General features: G+C 44.8%; 1 protein-coding gene across 1 annotated transcript in view; it reads right to left on the bottom strand.

Annotated features, from left to right (window-relative positions):
• Positions 1-19838, bottom strand: part of LOC135550474 (roundabout homolog 2-like) — a 114835-nt gene that overhangs the window by 27806 nt on the left and 67191 nt on the right. The window contains exons 8-14 of the mRNA XM_064981318.1: positions 16014-16138; positions 14808-14979; positions 5132-5337; positions 2025-2106; positions 1699-1864; positions 1163-1329; positions 858-979 (exon numbers count right to left, since the gene is read on the bottom strand). Of these exons, the coding sequence (XP_064837390.1) occupies positions 858-979; positions 1163-1329; positions 1699-1864; positions 2025-2106; positions 5132-5337; positions 14808-14979; positions 16014-16138 (1040 nt within the window). The remainder of the gene's footprint in view (positions 1-857; positions 980-1162; positions 1330-1698; positions 1865-2024; positions 2107-5131; positions 5338-14807; positions 14980-16013; positions 16139-19838) is intronic.

The following is a 19838-nucleotide window of genomic DNA, read 5'->3' as shown; positions in this document are numbered from 1 at the left end:
AAACATCAAGGCACCGGTAAGTACAGAGCCGAAGCATATGGAGAGTGTGCATGTGAGGATGTGCGTGTGCAAGAGTATGTATGTGTGAAATACAAGAGCCTATGTCATTAAGCAGGGCTCTCCAGAAGGTAGATGGGACACCTTGCCAAGAGGAAAGATGAATAACCTCCAGATAAAGAGCTGAATGCAAACAGCTTCTTAAAGAGAGAATGCAACATGTTGCTGCTAACGGTGATCTATTCGTCTCGGTGAGAATCATTTGTCTTAATTCTTGCGTCAACCCAAATTATCACAGATTGATGCAACACCAGCTGTCCCTGGACTCCACGTCCACGCATCTCAGAAGTTGTCTCTGTGTGCGTGTGTGTGTGTGTGTGTGTGTGTGTGTGTGTGTGTGTGTGTGTGTGTGTGTGTGTGTGTGTGTGTGTGTGTGTGTGTGTGTGTGTGTGTGTGTGTGTGTGTGTGTGTGTGTGTGTGTGAAGCCTGGAAAGACTAGCTAAGCTGTCTCTGTTCCTGAACGATCCTAATGCTGTCCTCCAGCCAGCCTGGAAAATAAGGTTCATCTCTCTCGCTATTCAGCTCTTGAGATTCTGCACTTCCTGATTCAGTGAGAATAACAACTCACCACAAAGACAAAGCACGCTGGTTCATATCAAACCCCCTCATACAAGTTCCTCATTGCGTCATACATGGTAAATACATGAATCATTGGGCTCTGCAAGTCAAAATGTTTAGCTACGCTTTCTGCAGTGAGCAGTCTTACAGGTGCTCCGAACTATCAACAAACTAACAACTGCATCTCTGTTGACATGCAACAACAAAATACAATTGTAAGTAATCCAAACAGTTGTACTCACGGTCCATGTGACCTGGACAGAGGTAGAGCTGATGACCACAGGGTTATGCATGCTGGCCACTACATCACCCAGCTCCTTCTGGACACGACGATGGTCAACACCCTGCACTGGAGGACTGATGTCTGAGAGAGAGAGAGAGAGAGCGAGAGAGAGAGAGAGAGAGAGAGCGAGAGAGAGAGAGAGAGAGAGAGAGAGAGCGAGAGAGAGAGAGAGAGAGAGAGATAGAGAGAGAGCGGTGCTATTAAATATTGCCATCGAACCCGTTTGAAATGTCATTTTGGCATGGAGCACATTCTATTTGGTACCTTGTGTGCGGACAGGCTCAGACATGGGGCTGGGGTCTCCGAGACCCTGGGCGTTGACCGCTCTGATGAGGAACAGGTAGACCGTGTTCGGTCGCAGGTCTTTGACCGTGAACTGTGTGGTCTTCACGTGGTCAGCCACAGTCTGCCAGCTGTTGCTGACCAGCTGACTGCTCACAGAGAACCGCGGAGAGGAAGAGCGTTAGTGAGCCCAGCCAAGGAAAGCTTTTACAGTAATAGCTCTCCATAGCTACAGTCCTATTGTTTTCTCTTGGCTAATTTACCTAGCACCATCAAGACACTGCACAGCTGGTCTGAAACCAAACTTAAACACTGAGTCAAATAGGCCCTGATCAACCTTCTTGGACTGCACATGATTCTCGTATGCAGACTATTCTGCACAATTCCTGGGATTGTTGTGCTTGCCCTGGATGTGGCAGTGACCCTTATGCCCACATAAACGAATACATCTGTCATTGCTCTGAAATTTTGGGGTCATTTAGTGAGGCTTCGCTAGGGGATACTATTCCCAGACGTACCCAAAGGCCTCGATGACGTAGGAAGTGACCGGTGAGCCTTCCTCAGGCCCAGGTTCCCATGACAACGAGACACTGCTCTTGGTGACATCAGTGACCTCTGGCTTAGACGGAGGTCCTGGGAGGGCACTGGCATTGTGGGACATAGAGTCTGTGAGGTCACTGGACTCTGAGAGGGAGGAAAGGAGTAGAAGCTCTATCAAAATGAATCAAAACGAAAGAGGCAGATTGAAGGAGAAAGGTGCATTAGAAATGGTGGAACTCGTTTAGTGTGTTTGGCTTCAATCAATGGTGGGTAGAAGGGACAGTAAATCAATATGTTACTGTACCTCTAACATCCAGGAAGGCACTCCATGAGGTCTCCCCACTTGAGCTGGTGGCAACACAGGTGTACAGCCCAGAGTCAGACAGCTGAGGAGGACAGAGGGGAACAAAGAGACAATCACAACCTACACTGACCAGCCAGTTAAACGATTCAATTATTTCACATTTCATAAAAATGTTTAAAAAAAACATCCAATCCATTAAAATGGTCATACAACTGGCCAACCAAATATTAGGCTGAGGAACAGATCAATCAACACCTCAAAGACAAAGGTTTTTGTATGTTCATTGATATATGTCTGTCTTCTTGATAGTAGTGATATTGTTTGGTAGTGAATCTCCGCTATGGAAAGAGCTCGGCAGCCAGAAGTACACAAAAAATGCATTAACCTCCATTGGCCTGACTCACTCCCAGGGAGAGAGGGAGTGGGTGTGAATGAGAAGACGGAGTGGGGGAAGACGAAAAAAGAGCCCTGGAAGTGCTGACATTAATTTTCTTAATACATTTAATTTAGTACTAGTCAGCCCCCCACATCCTCAGCCCCATCATCATCAATACAGACACAGTGAAACAGAGACATGATAATCTATTTAACGCTGGCCGCTTTAACACTGGGGAACAATGACAGCTGGCCTCCCCCTTGCGCTCTCTCTCTCCCTCGTTCCCTCTCTCCCTGTCTCTCCTCTCCCTCGCTTTCTTGAACCCTCTTCCCTTTCTCGCTCTATTTTTTGATCTATTTCCCCTCACTCCCTCCCCTCCCCTTCTCTCTGTCTCCTTATTTCACTTCCTCCGTTTTCATAACCACGTCTCCCTAAGGTTTATTAAATCAACCCAGAGGACTGCAGCTTTGGCCAGTCTAATGGATATTCCAATGAGATTTGGGAAATAAAGGGGAGTGTGTGAATGTGTGTGTGTGTAGACATCTTACACACACTTTGATGGTAGTGATATGCTGCTGTACATGGTTACACTCCCACTCCCCACATCACTGTCCATGAGTTAGAGCATCTCTAACCGTTGCCCAGGAGACTGGCTCTAAACGACAGCTTTAAATGACATACAAATCAATACCCTCTATTCATCTTTAAAAGCAACATGACTGCACTTGTCCATTTGAATTACATCCAACTGACATCAGATGAGAAGTGTTCTATCTTCTCTCTCAAAAAACAATATGACACACACACACACACACACACACACACACACACACACACACACACACACACACACACAGACAGAGCAACACACACACATACACATGCGGAGTGACAATCACACAAACCTTAACAGCCTGCCTTTGAGAACAGAGAGAAACCCTGAAGAACAGGCAGTGTATTGAAAAGAGGGCAAGGAAAGTAGAGAATCCGAAAGGGAAAAGAGATGAAGCCACCGTGGCAGGAAGACTCAAGGCCAAATCAATCATGAGTGAACACAGTGTGGAGTGTGGAGGAAAGGCTTGCTGCTGTGACTAGGTGTATTGTGTTTGTACACCATCAGTCCTACAGTGAGGGGGGAAAGTATTTGATCCCCTGCTGATTTTGTATGTTTGCCCACTGACAAAGAAATGGTCAGTCTATCATTTTAATGGTAGGTTTATTTGAACAGTGAGAGACAGAATAACAACAACAAAAATCCAGAAAAATGCATGTCAAAAATGTTATAAATTGATTTGCATTTTAATGAGGGAAATAAGTATTTGACCCCTCTGCAAAACATGACTTAGTACTTGGTGGCAAAACCCTTGTTGGCAATCACAGAGGTCAGACGTTTCTTGTAGTTGGCCACCAGGTTTGCACACATCTCAGGAGGGATTTTGTCCCACTCCTCTTTGCAGATCTTCTCCAAGTCATTAAGGTTTCGAGGCTGATGTTTGGCAAATCGAACCTTCAGCTCCTTCCACAGATTTTCTACGGGATTAAGGTCTGGAGACTGGCGAGGCCACTCCAGGACCTTAATGTGCTTCTTCTTGAGCCACTCCTTTGTTGCGTTGGCTGTGTGTTTTGGGTCATTGTCATGCTGGAATACCCATCCATGACACATTTCCAATGCCCTGGCTGAGGGAAGAAGGTTCCCACCCAAGATTTGATGGAACATGGCCCCGTCCATCATCCCTTTGATGCGGTGAAGTTGTCCTGTCCCCTTAGCAGAAAAACACCCCCAAAGCATAATGTTTCCACCTCCATGTTTGATAGTGGGGATGGTGTTCTTGGGGTCATAGGCAGCATTCCTCCTCCTCCAAACATGGCGAGTTGAGTTGATGCCAAAGAGCTCCATTTTGGTCTCATCTGACCACAGCACTTTCACCCAGTTGTCCTCTGAATCATTCAGATGTTCATTGGCAAACTTCAGACAGGCATGTATATGTGCTTTCTTGAGCAGGGGGACCTTGCGTGTGCTGCAAGATTTCAGTCCTTCACGGTGTAGTGTGTTACCAATTGTTTTCTTGGTGACTATGGTCCCAGCTGCCTTGAGATCATTGATCATTCTGGGCTGATTCCTCACCGTTCTCATGATCATTGCAACTCCACGAGGTGAGATCTTGCATGGAGCCCCAGGCCGAGGGAGATTGACAGTTCTTTTGTGTTTCTTCCATTTGCGAATAATCGCACCAACAGTTGTCACCTTCTTAACAAGCTGCTTGGCGATGGTCTTGTCGCCCATTCCAGCCTTGTGTAGGTCTACAATCTTGTCCCTGACATCCTTGGAAAGCTCTTTGGTCTTGGCCATGGTGGAGAGTTTGGAATCTGATTGATTGATTGCTTCCATGGACAGGTATCTTTTATACAGGTAACAAACTGAGATTAGGAGCACTCCATTTAAGAGTGTGCCCCTAATCTCAGCTCGTTACCTGTGTAAAAGACACCTGGGAGCCAGAAATCTTTCTGATTGAGAGGGGGTCAAATATTAATTTCCCTCATTAAAATGCAAATCAATTTATAACATTTTTGACATGCTTTCTTTCTGGATTTGTGTTGTTGTTATTCTGTCTCTCACTGTTCAAATAAACCTACCATTAAAATGATAGACTGATCATTTCTTTGTCATTGGGCAAACATACAAAATCAGCAGGGGATCAAATACTTATTTCCTCTCACTTTATAAACCCACCCTAGTGCTCTGAATCTGCAGGCTGCCGGGCTCCAGCAGGGCCATGCGAGGATCCTTCCCCAGCAGACTGAGGCCATCCTTCAGCCAGGTGACGGTGGGCTCCGGGTCCCCTGACGCCTGGCACCTCAGCAGGGCCACACCCCCCACAGCCTGCGTCTGGTTAGATGGGCCCTGCCGGATGATAGGCGGGGGTCGGTCTTTCGAGGCTGGAGAAAAATAAAAAATCAGAAATCATGACCAGGAATTTACATTGAAACACAAACAATGAATTATAGTTTGGTGCTATATATGTAATTGTTTTTTGACCCTATTAGTGAATTTACCACGGGAGACCCAAGGTCTTCTTGATGTATTTGTTGTGATAGGGGGTACCTGTTTTGGGGGTCGTGTGCAGGTTTCTGATAGTGCATGCTCATGGCATCACATCACACCGTAGCACTCTAATTACAAGGTGTGGATTAGCGATGGCTCGCCTACGGGGCTAATTACCCTGCCTTCTTTCACAACACATTTTAACACATTTACACCCTCCCTCCCTCCCAATCGCCCCTCCTCTCCTATGACTCACCACTGCACCACTGCACCCCTAGACAAAACACTGCTTAGAATGAACACGCCATCCACAAGAGAAATGCATCTCCTTAATGTTCTTATATGCATGCTGTCATTCATTGGGCAGCCTCCGCATTTCTGGGGTGTTCAATCTTGTTACGTTTTGAAAATATCCTCCTTATCAGTGCTGTTAGTCTCAATTCAGACAGAGTATTTGCAGCAGGTTCTAGAGCTCCTATTTCCTATCACACCTCCTTCCGACTCAGAGGAACACAGCAACTCAACCAAGCAGACGCCAGCCTTTTCCTCACCCCACTCTATATGCATCTGCTAAATGGCATTTATATATATATATATATATATATCATATTATTATACATTGTATGTGTTATCATTGCCAGCACCTCATTGTATGATTAATTGTACAACGGATATAGACGCTATTAATTGACTGTGATCAGATGCAATAGCAAAAGATTACTCCTTTCTTGCATCATTTTTCACACTCAACCACTTGATCATTCCATCACTCCCCCATACAGTATACAGCGACACTATTTGCATGCTGATCTATCTTTTCCGACTCGCAGGGCAAGGCTCGTTTTCTTTCCCCAAAAAAATCCTTGAGCAGATGCTAATTCAATAATATGTGTGATAGGGAGCCAATAAATGAATGGAGAGTGAGAGAGAGAGAGAGAGAGAGAGAGAGATAGAAAGAGACAGAGAAAGAGACAGAGTGACAGAGAAACAGAGAGAGAGAGAGAGAGAGAGAGAGAGAGAGAGAGAGCGAGAGACAGAGAGGGTATTGAAGAAGAGCAGCATCTCCACTTCCTCCTTGAATGCCACTGCCACAGCACAACATTCAGCGCAGGGAACACATAATCCAGACCCTCCGTCCACCAATCAAAATTGGAAGCGTCAGTCACATACTGCCGATGAAGTACTGTCAAGGAATCGCTTCCTCAGTAGGCGAGATGATCTAAAACATCTCTTATTAGAAACAAGTTATCAACAACAGAGAGGTCAGGTCCACAGTCAGACTGGTCCTTGTGGACCAACAGCCCCAGATATTCTTTCAACCTGTTTGAGAGACATTTAGATATCATTTTAAATTATACACACAGCAATGCAACAGGTCGCCAGTTTTAAAAATAAATAGTAAAATCTCCCTTTTTTGGAAACAATGAAAGTGCAGCACGTTGACAGGATACAGGAAGAGAACCCTCACGAAAAGATTCACACACCACTTCATAAAAATCACCCCCAATAGACCCCCAAAAGTGATTATAGAACTCAGATGGTAAACCATCGATGCCAGGGCCTCGGCCTGATAAGAGCTACATAACTGCATTGGACAGCTCCTGCAGAGTAATGTCAATGTCCAAAGCAACTCTCTGCTCAAGTCCCAAATGAGGAAGTCCATGTACAGTAACAACTGCAGCACACAGAGGATCACAATCCTCTGCCTTATAGAGGGGAGAGTAGAAATCCACGGCATGTGTATTACATCATCTGTGGTCACCTTCCCATCAGGGAGACAAAGGCAGAGCATTTGTTTCCGTTGCAATGTAGACTGTCCTAGGTATAAAACAAAACGCTAGGTGAATCCATATCCTTGAGGGTAGCAAAGCAAGACCTAATCAAGGCACCTTCCATTCACTCTTTCATCTAAAAACAACCTCAGTTCATGTCTCTTGTCCTGTAAGTTCATGACTGGTCCGGGATCATTCTGAGTGAGCAACTTCAATTCAAAAGGTTTGATGTCCTGTTCAGTCTCTTTAATTTCAATACGAGACACTGTTGACAAAACACATGTATTTGGGCCTTCCCAACCATTTACTCAAGGACTCAAAATTCAATTTTAATAACCTTCCATTTTCCCCAAAACAACAAAACCTTTTCCCAAAACTTCACATCATGTAACATCTTAACATTAAAATACCAATAACCTGATGACCTTTGTGAACAGGACAAGTCACAATATGGTGATCAGAGAAACCCACAGGAGTAATGTCACACCTTCCAACCCTACTACAGTAGGTATCAGATACATACAACCTGTCTAATCTTAAAACCCTACTACAGTAGTGCTCAGATACATACAACCTGTCTAATCTTCCAACCCTACTTCAGTAGTGCTCAGATACATACAACCTGTCTAATCTTCCAACCCTACTGCAGTAGTGCTCAGGTACATACAACCTGTCTAATCTTCCAACCCTACTGCAGTAGTGCTCAGATACATGCAACCTGTCTAATCTTCCAACCCTACTACAGTAGTGCTCAGATACATACAACCTGTCTAATCTTCCAACCCTACTTCAGTAGTGCTCAGATACATACAATCTGTCTAATCTTCCAACCCTACTCCAGTAGTGCTCAGATACATACAACCTGTCTAATCTTCCAACCCTACTACATTATTGCTCAGATACATACAACCTGTCTAATCTTCCAACCCTACTACAGTATTGCTCAGGTACATACAACCCTCTTGGTCACACTCTCTTAAGGTTTCCTTTATTTGATCAAATACAGCAATACGCCCTGTACCCTCATTAGGAGCATAAACATAACAAAAGATTAAGAAAATAACATAATATCTGCCTTGACCAATAAAACCCAACCATTGACAATCTCTGTTGTAGATACCACAGTCACCCCTAAGCCTGAAGAAAACAAAATTGCCACCCCAGCACTGAAATTAGTATATGCTGCCCCTCCCACCACATATCCCATTCAAGCGCGTTAGCCTCATCACAATGATTCTGTAAAAAAAAAACATTAAGCCTTTTCTGTTTTGTTACTTCTAATACCCAAGCCCACTTATTCCTTCCCATTTCTCCATAAATATTGAGAGAACCTACCTTTGGTAAAATAAACGTCTTCTCACTGTCAACTGCATTTAATTTCAGCAAACTTAACATGTGTAAATACCTGTATGAACATAAGAAGATTCAACAACTGAGACATGAACTGAACAAGTTCCACAGACATGTGATTAACATAAATAGAATAATGTGTCCCTGAACAAAACAATCAGTATCTGGTGTGGCCACCAGCTGCATTAGTACTGCAGTGCATCTCCTCCTCATGGACTGCACCAGATTTGCCAGTTCTTGCTGTGAGATGTTACCCCCTCTTCCACCAAGGCACCTGCAAGTTCCCAGACATTTCTGGAGGGAATGGCCCTAGCCCTCACCCTCTGATCTAACAGGTCCCAGATGTGCTCAATGGGATTGAGATCCGGGGTCTTTGCTGGCCATGGCAGAACACTGACATTCCTGTCATTCAGGAAACCACGCACAGAACGAGCAGTATGGCTGGTGGCATTGTCATGCTGGAGGGTCATGTCAGGATGAGCCTGCAGGAAGGGTACCACATGAGGGAGGAGGATGTCTTCCCTGTAACGCACAGCATTGAGATTGCCTGCAATGACAACAAGCTCAGTCCGACGATGCTGTGACACACTGCCCCAGGCCATGACGGACCATCCACCTCCAAATCGATCCCGCTCCAGAGTACAGTCCTGTCTGGTCCATCGATGGAGGGTTTGTGCCCATAGGTGACGTTGTTGTCTGTTATGTCTGGTGACGATCTGCCTTACAACAGGCCTACAAGCCCTCAGTCTAGCCTTTCTCAGCCTATTGTGGACAGTCTGAGTACTGATGGAGGGATTGTGTGTTCCTCGTGTAACTCGGGCATTTGTCATTCTGTACCTGTCCCGCAGGTGTGATATTTGGATGCATCGATCCTGTGCAGATGTTGTTACACGTGGTCTGCCACTACGAGGACGATCCGCTGTACGTCCTGTCTCCCTGTAGCGCCGTCTTAGGCGTCTCACAGTACTGAAATTGCAATTTATTGCCCTGGCCACATTTGCAGTCCTCATGCCTCCTTGCAGCATGCCTAAGGTACATTCACGCAGATGAGCAGGGACCCTAGGCATCTTTCTTTTGGTATTTTTCAGAGTCAGTAGAAAGGCCTCTTTAGTGTTCTAAGTTTTCATAACTTAATTTCAACAACCGTTCCATAGGTGCATGTTCATTAATTCATTAAAAGCATGGGAAACGGTGTTTAACCTCTTGATGCTCTGGGGGCGCTATTTCATTTTTGGATGAAAAACGTTCCCGTTTTAAAAAATATATTTTGTCACAAAAAGATGCTCGACTATGCATATAATTGGTAGCTTTCGAAAGAAAACACTCTGACGTGTCCAGAACTACCAAGATATTTTCTGTGCGTGCCCTAGAACGTGAGCTTCAGGCAAAACCAAGATGAGACGGCATCCAGGAAATGAGCAGGATTTTTGAGGCTCTGTTTTCCATTGTCTCCTTATATGGCTGTGAATGTGAGAGGAGTCTGCCCTTTCTGTCGTTTCCCCAAGGTGTCTGCAGCATTGTGACGTATTTGTAGGCAGATCATTGGAAGATTGACCATAAGAGACCACATTTACCAGGTGTCCGCCTGGTGTCCTGCGCCGAAATTGGTGCGCAAAAGTCAGCTGCCAGTATTTTTCCATGGGATTCAGAGAGGAAAGCAAGCTTCCACGAACGATATATCAATGAAGAGATATGTGAAAAAACACCTTGAGGATTGATTCCAAACAACGTTTGCCATGTTTCGGTCGATATTATGTAGTTAATTCGGAAAAAGTTTGACGTTGTAGGTGACTGAATTTTCGGTTCGTTTCGGTAGCCAGATGCGATGTAGAAAACGGAACGATTTCTCCTACACACAGACGCTTTCAGGAAAAACTGCGCATTTGGTATGTAACTGAGAGTCTCCTCATTGAAAACATCCGAAGCTCTTCAAAGGTAAATGATTTTATTTATTTGGTTATCTGGTTTTTGTGAAAATGTTGCGTGCTAAATGCTACTCTTACACAAATTAGTCAATTTCTATGGTTCAAAAGCATATTTTGAAAATCTGAGATGACAGTGTTGTTAAGAAAAGGCTAAGCTTGAGAGCAGACGCATTATTTTCATTTTATTTGCGATTTTCAGAAATCGTTAACGTTGCGTTATGCTAATGAGCCTGAGGCTTTAGTCACGATCCCGGATCCGGGATGGGGAGTTTCAAGAAGTTAAACCCTTTACAGTGAAGATGTGCAAAGTTATTTGGATTTTTACGAATTATCTTTGAGATTACCTACATATAACAAAGAAAAAGCAGAAGAAACCACAGAGAAACCAGACAAAGAGAAAGAAAAGCAGAAGAAACAACAGAGAAACCGGACAAAGAGAAAGGAACAGCAGAAGAAACCACAGAGAAACCAGACAAAGAGAAAGGAAAAGCAGAAGAAACCACAGAGAAACCAGACAAAGAGAAAGGAAAAACAGAAGAAACCACATAGAAACCAGACAAAGTGAAAGGAAAAGCAGAAGAAACCACAGAGAAACCAGACAAAGAGAAAGGAAAAGCAGAAGAAACCACAGAGAAACCAGACAAAGAGAAAGGAAAAGCAGAAGAAACCACAGAGAAACCAGACAAGGAGAAAGGAAAAGCAGAAGAAACCACAGAGATACCAGACAAAGAGAAAAAACACCATATGAGGCATGATCGTCATCATTGTTTTAATTTTCTCTTAACCTTTTCCCAATACCTTTTGCTGCCATGACAGCAGTAACAACATTCTTCAAGTGGAAACACTTCTTCACACTCAACTGGACTAACCCTACCATCTTAAAAATCTGCCAATTTGACAGATTTCCCAAAGGTCTGATCCAGGAACCCATTTACGTCCTCTAGATTCGAAATTGAGTCGTCGCCAGCTGCTATCATATCAGGAGAGATGTCCTTCTCCTGATCCTCCTCAACTGGAGTGGCAGGTAGTCTAGTGGTTAGAGCATTGGGACAGTAACTGAAAGGTTGCTAGATCAAATCCCCAAGCTGACAAGGTATACATCTGTTATTCTGCACCTGAACAAGGCAGTTAACCTTTTTGGGATAGGGGGCAGCATTTACACTTTTGGATGAATAGCATGCCCAGAGTGAACTGCCTCCTACTCTGTCCCAGATGCTAATATATGCATATTATTATTAGTGTGGGATAAAAAAGACTCTGAAGTTTCTAAAACTGTTTGAATGATGTCTGTGAGTATAACAGAACTCATATGCAGGCGAAACCAGGAAGTGGGACATCTGAGGTTTGTAGTTTTTCAAAGCTTGGCAGTGGGATATGGATAAAGTTGTACTTCCTACGGCTTCCACTAGATGTCAACAGTCTTTAGAAACTTGAATGTGAATACTACTATAAAGGAGGGGCTCATGAGACCTGTTTGGGTCAGTGGTCTGGCAGAGAGTCTCAGGGTCGTGACGCGTGCTCCCGACAGAGTTACCTCTCGTTCCAGTGCTTTTCTTAGGCTCTGAGCGCCGTTCTCAGATTGTGCTTTTTCCGGAATTTTTTTTGAAATCTGACACAGTGGTTGCATCTTTTATCAATGTTTATTTTGAGTATTTCTGCGAAATAACGGATGTTTTGGAATCACAACATTACTGCACGTAAGGCACCAATGTAAACTTTTGGATATAAATATAAATATGCACATTATCGAACAAAACATACATGTATTGTGTAACATGATTTCCTATGAGTGTCATCTGATGAAGATAATCAAAGGTTAGTGATTAATTTGATCTATATTTCAGCTTTTTGTGACTCCTATCTTTGGCTGGAAAAATTGCTGTGTTTTTTTGACTTGGCTATGACCTAACATAATCATATGTTGTGCTTTCCTGTAAAGCATTTTTGAAATTGTGCACGATGGGTAGATTAACAAGATGCTCATCTTTCATTTGCTCTATTGGACTTATTAATGTGTGAAAGTTAAATATTTTGAATTTCACAGGCTGCCTTTTCTGCACAATGTTGTCCAGGGGTTCTGCTAGCGGAACGCCTGCGCTAGAAAGGTTTACCCACTGTTCCCAGGCTGTCATTGTAAATAAGAATGTGTTCTTAACTGATTGCCTAGTTAAACAAAATAATGTAAAACTTAGGCCACAGACCCCTCACATCCCTCTCCCCACTTGTATCAGAGGGCCAGCAGCATACCACCCAGCATACCACTGCTGGCTTGCTTCTGAAGCTAAGCAGGGTTGGTCCTGCTCAGTTTCTGGATGGGAGACCAGATGCTGCTGGAAGTGGTGTTGGAGGGCCAGTAGGAGGCACTCTTTCCTCTGGTCTAAAAAAAATATCCCAATGCCACAGGGCAGGGATCGGGGACACTGCCCTGTGTAGGGTGCTGTTTTTTGGAATGGGATGTTAAACGGATGTCCTGACTCTCTGAGGTCATTAAAGATCCCATGGCATTTATCGTAGGGGTGTTAACCCCGGTGTCCTGGTTAAATTCTCAAACCATCATTAATCCCCCTCCTCTCCCCTGTAACCATTCCCCAGGTTGTTGCATCAAATGAGAATGTGTTCTCAGTCAACTTACCTGGTAGAATAACAGATAAATAATCTGGGATCTCCTCCACTACCTCAGAGACTGGCCCCACCTGCACCCCCTCCTGTACCCCATTACTTGTAGTGGACATCTCCTCCACTACCTCAGAGACTAGCTCTGCCTGAACCCCATCACTCATACTGGGCATCTCTTCACCAGTCTGGGGAAATGGCTCCCCAGATCCATCCTTACCTCCTACACCAATATTTTTCTGCTGCACATCAGACGCTATGTTCCCCTCTGGCACAAGCTGCAACTCAATACCCTCAACACGGACAACTTGTTCCTCAGCAACAGGCGCTTGTGACTGCAGTACCATTCTCGGCCCACCTTTCCCTACATCAGTGGGCTCAGGCGTTACGAGGACCGCCTGCTCCCCTCCCTCTGCCGTCTCCCTTTTCGGGCAAGCCTGTCGCTTAGGGCCAACATCCCCACACTCAAAACACTGTTGACTACCCATAGTAGCATAAGCCATAGTCTGTTGTCATACTTGACTTTAAATGATAACTCCAAAGTTTGCTCCGTTGAGTCCAAAAACATAAACACCTGTCGACGAAACGACATAACCTGTTTCACAGCCGGGTTTTGCAACCCAATGGGACAATCTTAATTGAAAGGAAGAGAAAAGAGACAGAGCGAGAGAGAGAAACAGAGAGTGAGAGACAGAGAGGGAGGAGGGCAAACAGCTCCCAACTGGCAATACCTCAGCACTTAAGATAATGATGCTCCTCGAGAGGAGGAGAGAAGTGTAGATGTAACACTCCATCAGGGAGAGAGTTTTCATCTGAACAGTTTCACTCTTTTCAGGATTTTCATGGCCTCTCTATGGTTCAACTTCCCACAGTGAGACGCTAATGAAAAGGATGAAGGCATTTGACCGATTAGCTCCTGCAGCGTTTGGCACATCACATCTCAGCCAAGATAAGTGCCAAGCATTAAACAGACAGCCTCTGACGCATTTTATGGCCGGCCCTTCAGTCAATGTTTTCAAGCAAGTGTGTGCGTGTGTGTAACGTCTGCTTCCAACTCACACTCTCAAACACATAGATCCCCTGAACGCAGCTCACTCTCCAGATCCCAATCACCTGAATTCTGATCACCTGTTCAAACACCTGTATGTCATCATCACACACTCCTTAGTTCAGTTCTTTGCACCCCATCATTGTTAGGTATTGTTTGTTTTGTGACACTTTTATTCGGAATGCTGTGTTTCCCGAAATGTCATCCTCCCATGTGTGATAGTATTGGCCTGCCTCACTAACGACGCCTTTTGTCTATTCCCTGCCTGTACTTTAGCCTTTCGGATTTCCTGTATCAACCTATTGCCTCCGGGACAACGTTAATAGGCTTTTCCCTGCCTGTACTGTTGCCTTTTTGGACTGTGTATGACCTTCTACCTGCCCCTGGACCCAGCTACCTGCCTCCTCCTGTGGTCCTTTACCAATAAACACCTCCTGCACCCTGCTCTTAAAACCAGCTCTCTGTCTTCCATGTTTGTTACAGTGTTTGTGTGCTTGCATTTAGCTGTGCATTGTTCTCAGGCAAGGCGCACAATTGTGTTGGCAAAGGTTCTGCAGGTGTCTGTTGGTTAGGATATGCATTTGCAGGTGCACAGTGTCTGCAGTGTCTTGTGTGTGTGTGTGTGTCCGCGGTGTATACGTGCTGTATGCTCTCACCGTCTGCCACCTCCAGCTGAGCCTTGGCCAGGATGCTGCCGGCCACAGTGAGGGCCTGGCAGGTGTAGTAGCCTGCATCAGAGCGCTGCACACAGGAGATGGTCAGCTCTCCACTGACTGACACTGACACACGGCTGTCTCCCTGGGCTGGCTGGCTTGGGAACAGCAGATCCTGGAAAGATAGGAGAGACTCATTAACATGGTGTTTTGTCCTGTGCCCAATAGAAAACCAGCAGGAAACATGGCGAGATACAATTGACATGTTGCAGTTAATAGCGAGGGTGAATAGTACATGTTAACTGTCCTGTGCTAAATGGTTAATACATTCAGTTAGTTATATAAGAGATGTGAAGGAAGAGGAGAGACATTTAGAGTGACAGGAATTAAACAGAGGGAGTTTTAATTGCAGTGAGTGTCGTCCTTGGCAATACAATGCTATATAACAGTGTAGTCCCACACACCACACATGTGCAATGCGAGAGCACACTGCATTAACTAAAAAGCACCAACAAGTCAAACCAATCATCTGGAGCCTTGCTCTGTTTTCCTCCATGTCCATTCTCAGCGTTCATTACTGACTAGCGCTCCTATTCACTCACTTATCCTAGAAATGTGTGTGTAATTCAATAGTAAGTGTGGGGGAAGAGGGGTCAGGGTCCTCTATCTGCTCAAGGTGGTTAGTCATTTACACTGTGGGTGAGAGGCGGTCAGCCCTGCCCGTGATGAAGCCCTGCAGTAGGGGTCTTGACATTGAGTGAGTCCTCACTGCCGCCCACTCATAGCCTTGAGATCTCGATCTCTCTATCGCTTAAATGAGATTTTTCCCCATTCCGCGTCCTGAGAGCAGACAAACGGAGGGGAAGGCAATGACATTAGCCTAATCCCATTATGCCTAATGACGCTAATGTAGCAAATTAATGCTGTTTCTTGTGAAAGAAATGGCTGGTCAGAGCATGCGGAGTGGACTGATGATTGATGGCCACTTCATTATGTGACTGTCACGGGGACGGGAGTCCTGGGAGTCCTGGTCACATGACCCTAGCCACAGTCCAATCAGGACCAAACCTTCATGTCTCAATTAAGAGAAGGTTGTTTTTGTTCATGTGCGTAAGAAGAGGCCAACACACATAGGCAAGAGCTAACACACGCAGGCACAGTCAAGTATGCAGACATTCAACACACGTTATTCAAACAGGTGTCTCTTACCTGGCTGCCCTCTCGTTGCCAGAACACAGTGGGTTGGGGGTTGCCCTTGGTCTCACAGGGGAAGGTGGCTGTGCGCCCCTGAGCCACGATCTGGTCCCGGGGTCGCACCACAAACTGGGGAGCCTCTGAAGACCAAAGGTCAGAGAAGTGAAACTACTGTCACCACAACACAGCAGGAAGACATTTAGAGTCAGTTCTGATTATGTGCAAAAACTAATCAAGGGAAGCAACAGGTTACAGCTACAGGCTACAAGCTACAGGCTACAGGGAACATGCAACAGGTGAGTGTCTAGTAGTCTCTCTGAAGAAACACTACTACAGGTACCAGACCATACAGACCATTCATCCTGCTGGCCACAAACCTGAATGAATGAAACCACCTCATGAGCACGGGTGCTTTTACATACATTCTCCCCTTGTAGTCTCTACATCAGAACTACTGCATATCAACTACAATATCTTGACCAGCAAGTTGGAGAAACAGAGGGGTTACAACTAACTTAACAACACACAACTAAATGGAGGGCTGGGTTGGGTGGTTCAAACGAAGGAGGTACATGTGCCTGTATTAGTATGTTGAATAATCAGGTGTGAATGTGTGCAGGTGTTCATGGGTGTGTATGTACAGTACCAGTCAAAGGTTTGGACACACCACAATATATTTTATATTTGAGATTCTTCAAAGGAGCCACCCTTTGCCTTGATGACAGCTTTGCACACTCTTGGCATTCTCTCAACCAGCTACATGCATTTCAATTAACAGGTGTGCCTTGTTAAAAGTTCATTTGTGGAATTTCTTTATTATTTATTTCCTTCTTATTGAGTTTGAGCCAATGTGTGACAAGGTAGGGGTGGTATACAGAAGATAGCCCTATTTGGTGAAAGACAAAGTCCATATTATGTCAAGAACAGCTCAAATAAGCATAGAGAAACGAGTCCATCATACTTTAAGACATGAAGGTCAGTCAATCTGGAACATTTTAAGAACTTTGAAAGTTGCTTCAAGTGCAGTCGCAAAAACCATTAAGCGCAATGATGAAACTGACTCTCATGAGGACCGACACAGGAAGACCCAGAGTTACCTCTGCTGCAGAGGAGAAGTTCATTAGAGTTAACTGCACCTCAGATTGCAGTCCAAATAAATGCTTCACAGAGTTCAAGTAACAGACATATCTCAACATCAACTGTTCAGAGGAGACTGCATGAATCAGGCCTTCATGGTTGAATTGCTGCCAAGAAACCACTACTAAAACACCAACAAGCAGAAGAAACTTGCTTGGGCCAAGACACACGAGTGGAATAGACATTAGACCGGTGGAAATCTGTCCTTTGGTCTGATGAGTCCAAATGTTAGGTTTTTGGTTCCAACTGCGATGTCTTTGTGAGACACAGAGTAGGTGAACAGACGATCGCCGCATGCGTGGTATCCACCGTGAAGTATGAAGGTGTGATGGTGTGGGGGTGCTTTGCTAGTGACACTGTCAGTAATTTATTTAGAATTCAAGGCCCACTTAACCAGCATGGCTACCACAGCATTCTGCAGTGATACACCATCCCATCTGGTTTGCGCTTAGTGGGACAATAATTTGTATTTCAACAGGACAATGACCCAAACACACCTCCAGGCTGTGTAAGGGCTATTTGACCAAGAAGGAAAGTGATGGAGTGCTGCATCAGATGCTCAGCATATGTGGGAACTCATTCAAGACAGTTGGAAAAGCATTCCTCATGAAGCTGGTTGAGAGAATGCCAAGAGTGTGCAAAGCTGTCGTCAAGGAAAAGGGTGGCTACTTTGAAGAATCTAAAATCTAAATTATAAACTGGGTGTTTCGAACCCTGAATGCTGATTGGCTGACACCTGTGCTATATCAGACCATATACCACGGGAATGACAAAACATGTATTTTTACTGCTCTAAGTATGTTGGTAATACAGTTTATAATAGCAATAAGGCACCTCGGAGGTTTGTGGTTTATGGCCAATAAACTCAGCAAAAAAAGCAAACTTAACATGTGTAAATATTTGTATGAACATAAGATTCAACAACCGAGACATAAGCTGAACAAGTTCCACAGACATGTGACAAACAGAAATTGAATAATGTGTCTCTGAACAAAGGGGGAGTTAAAATCTAAAGTAACAGTCAGTATCTGGTGTGGCCACCAGCTGAATTAAGTACTGCAATGCATCTTCTCCTCATGGACCACATCATATTTGCCAGTTAATGGAGGAGGATGTCTTCCCTGTAACGCACAGCATTGAGATTGCCTGCAATGACAACAAGCTCAGTCTGATGATACTGTGACATACCGCTCCAGACCATGACGGTCCCTCAACCTCCAAATTGATCCCGCTCCAGAGTACAGGCCTCGGTGTAATGCTCATTCCTTCAACGATAAACGCGAATCCGACCATCACCCCTGGTGAGACAAAACCTTGACTCGTCAGTGAAGAGCACTTTTTGCCAGTCTAGCGATGGTGGATTTGTGCCCACATTGTTGCTGGTGATATCTGGTGAGGACCTGCCTTACAACAGGCCTACAAGCCCTCAGTCCAGCCTCTCTCAGTCTATTGTGGACAGTCTGAGCACTGATCGAGGGATTGTGTGTTTCTGGTGTAACTGTACCTGTCCCGCAGGTGTGATGTTCAGATGTACCGATCCTGTGCAGGTGTTGTTACACGTGGTCAGCCACTACGAGGACGATCAGCTGTCCGTCTTGTTTCCCTGTAGCACTGTCTTAGGCGTCTCACAGTACGGACATTGCAATTTAATGCCCTGGCCACATCTGCAGTCCTTATGCCTCCTTGCAGCATGCCTAAGGCACATTCACGCAGATGAGCAGGGACTCTGGGCATCTTTCTTTTGGTGTTTTTCAGAGTCAGTAGAAAGTGTACTAAGTTTTCATAACTGTGATGTTAATTGCCTACCGTCTGTAAGCTGTTAGTGTCTTAACGACCATTCCACAGGTGCATGTTCATTAATTGTTTATGGTTCATTGAACAAGCATGGACAACAGTGTTAAAAACCTTTACAATGAAGATCTGTGACCTTATTTGGAATTTTACAAATTATCTTTGAAAGACAGGGTCCTGAAAAGGGGACATTTCTTTTTTTGCTGAGCTTATATCACGGCTAAGGGCTGTATCCAGGCACTCCGCTTTGCGTCGTGATATATTGGCCATATACTACACCCCCTCGGGCCTTATTGCTTAATTATATTTTGATTTGTTTAACAGGTTTTTGGTTACTACATGATTCCATATGTGTTATTTCAAAGTGTTGATGTCTTCACTATGTCACGGCCTGATCCGTTTCACCTGTCCTTGTGCTTGTCTCCACCACCTCCAGGTGTCGCCCATCTTCCCCACTTATCCTCTGGGTATTTATACCTGTGTTTTCTGTCTGCCTGTGCCAGTTGGTCTTGTTTGTCAAGCTTACCAGCGGTCGTCCTGTCAGCGCCTGTCTTTTCCCTGCCTCTCTTTTTCTCGTCCTCCTGGTTTTTGACCCCTTGACTGTCCTGACCCTTTACCCGTCCACCTGACCACTCTGCCTGTCCCTGACCCTGAGCCTGCCTGCCGTCCTGTACCTTTGCTCCACCTCTGGATTATAGAACTCTGCCTGTCCCTGACCTGTCATTTGCCTGCCTCTGTGCTTACAATAAACATTGTTACTTCACACAGTCTGCACTTGGGTCTTACCTTGATTCCTGATACGCTATTATTCTACAATGTAGAAAGTAGTCAAAATAAAGAAAAACCTTTGCGTGAGTAGGTGTGTCCAAAATTTTGACTGGTACTGTAACTAGGAATATTTATTGAGCTTTA

The sequence above is a fragment of the Oncorhynchus masou genome, chromosome 12 (genome assembly GCF_036934945.1).
Source record: "Oncorhynchus masou masou isolate Uvic2021 chromosome 12, UVic_Omas_1.1, whole genome shotgun sequence".
NCBI classification, from domain to species: domain Eukaryota; kingdom Metazoa; phylum Chordata; class Actinopteri; order Salmoniformes; family Salmonidae; genus Oncorhynchus; species Oncorhynchus masou.
Note: the sequence above shows the minus strand (reverse complement) of the source record. Positions and strands in the feature narration are given on the sequence as shown.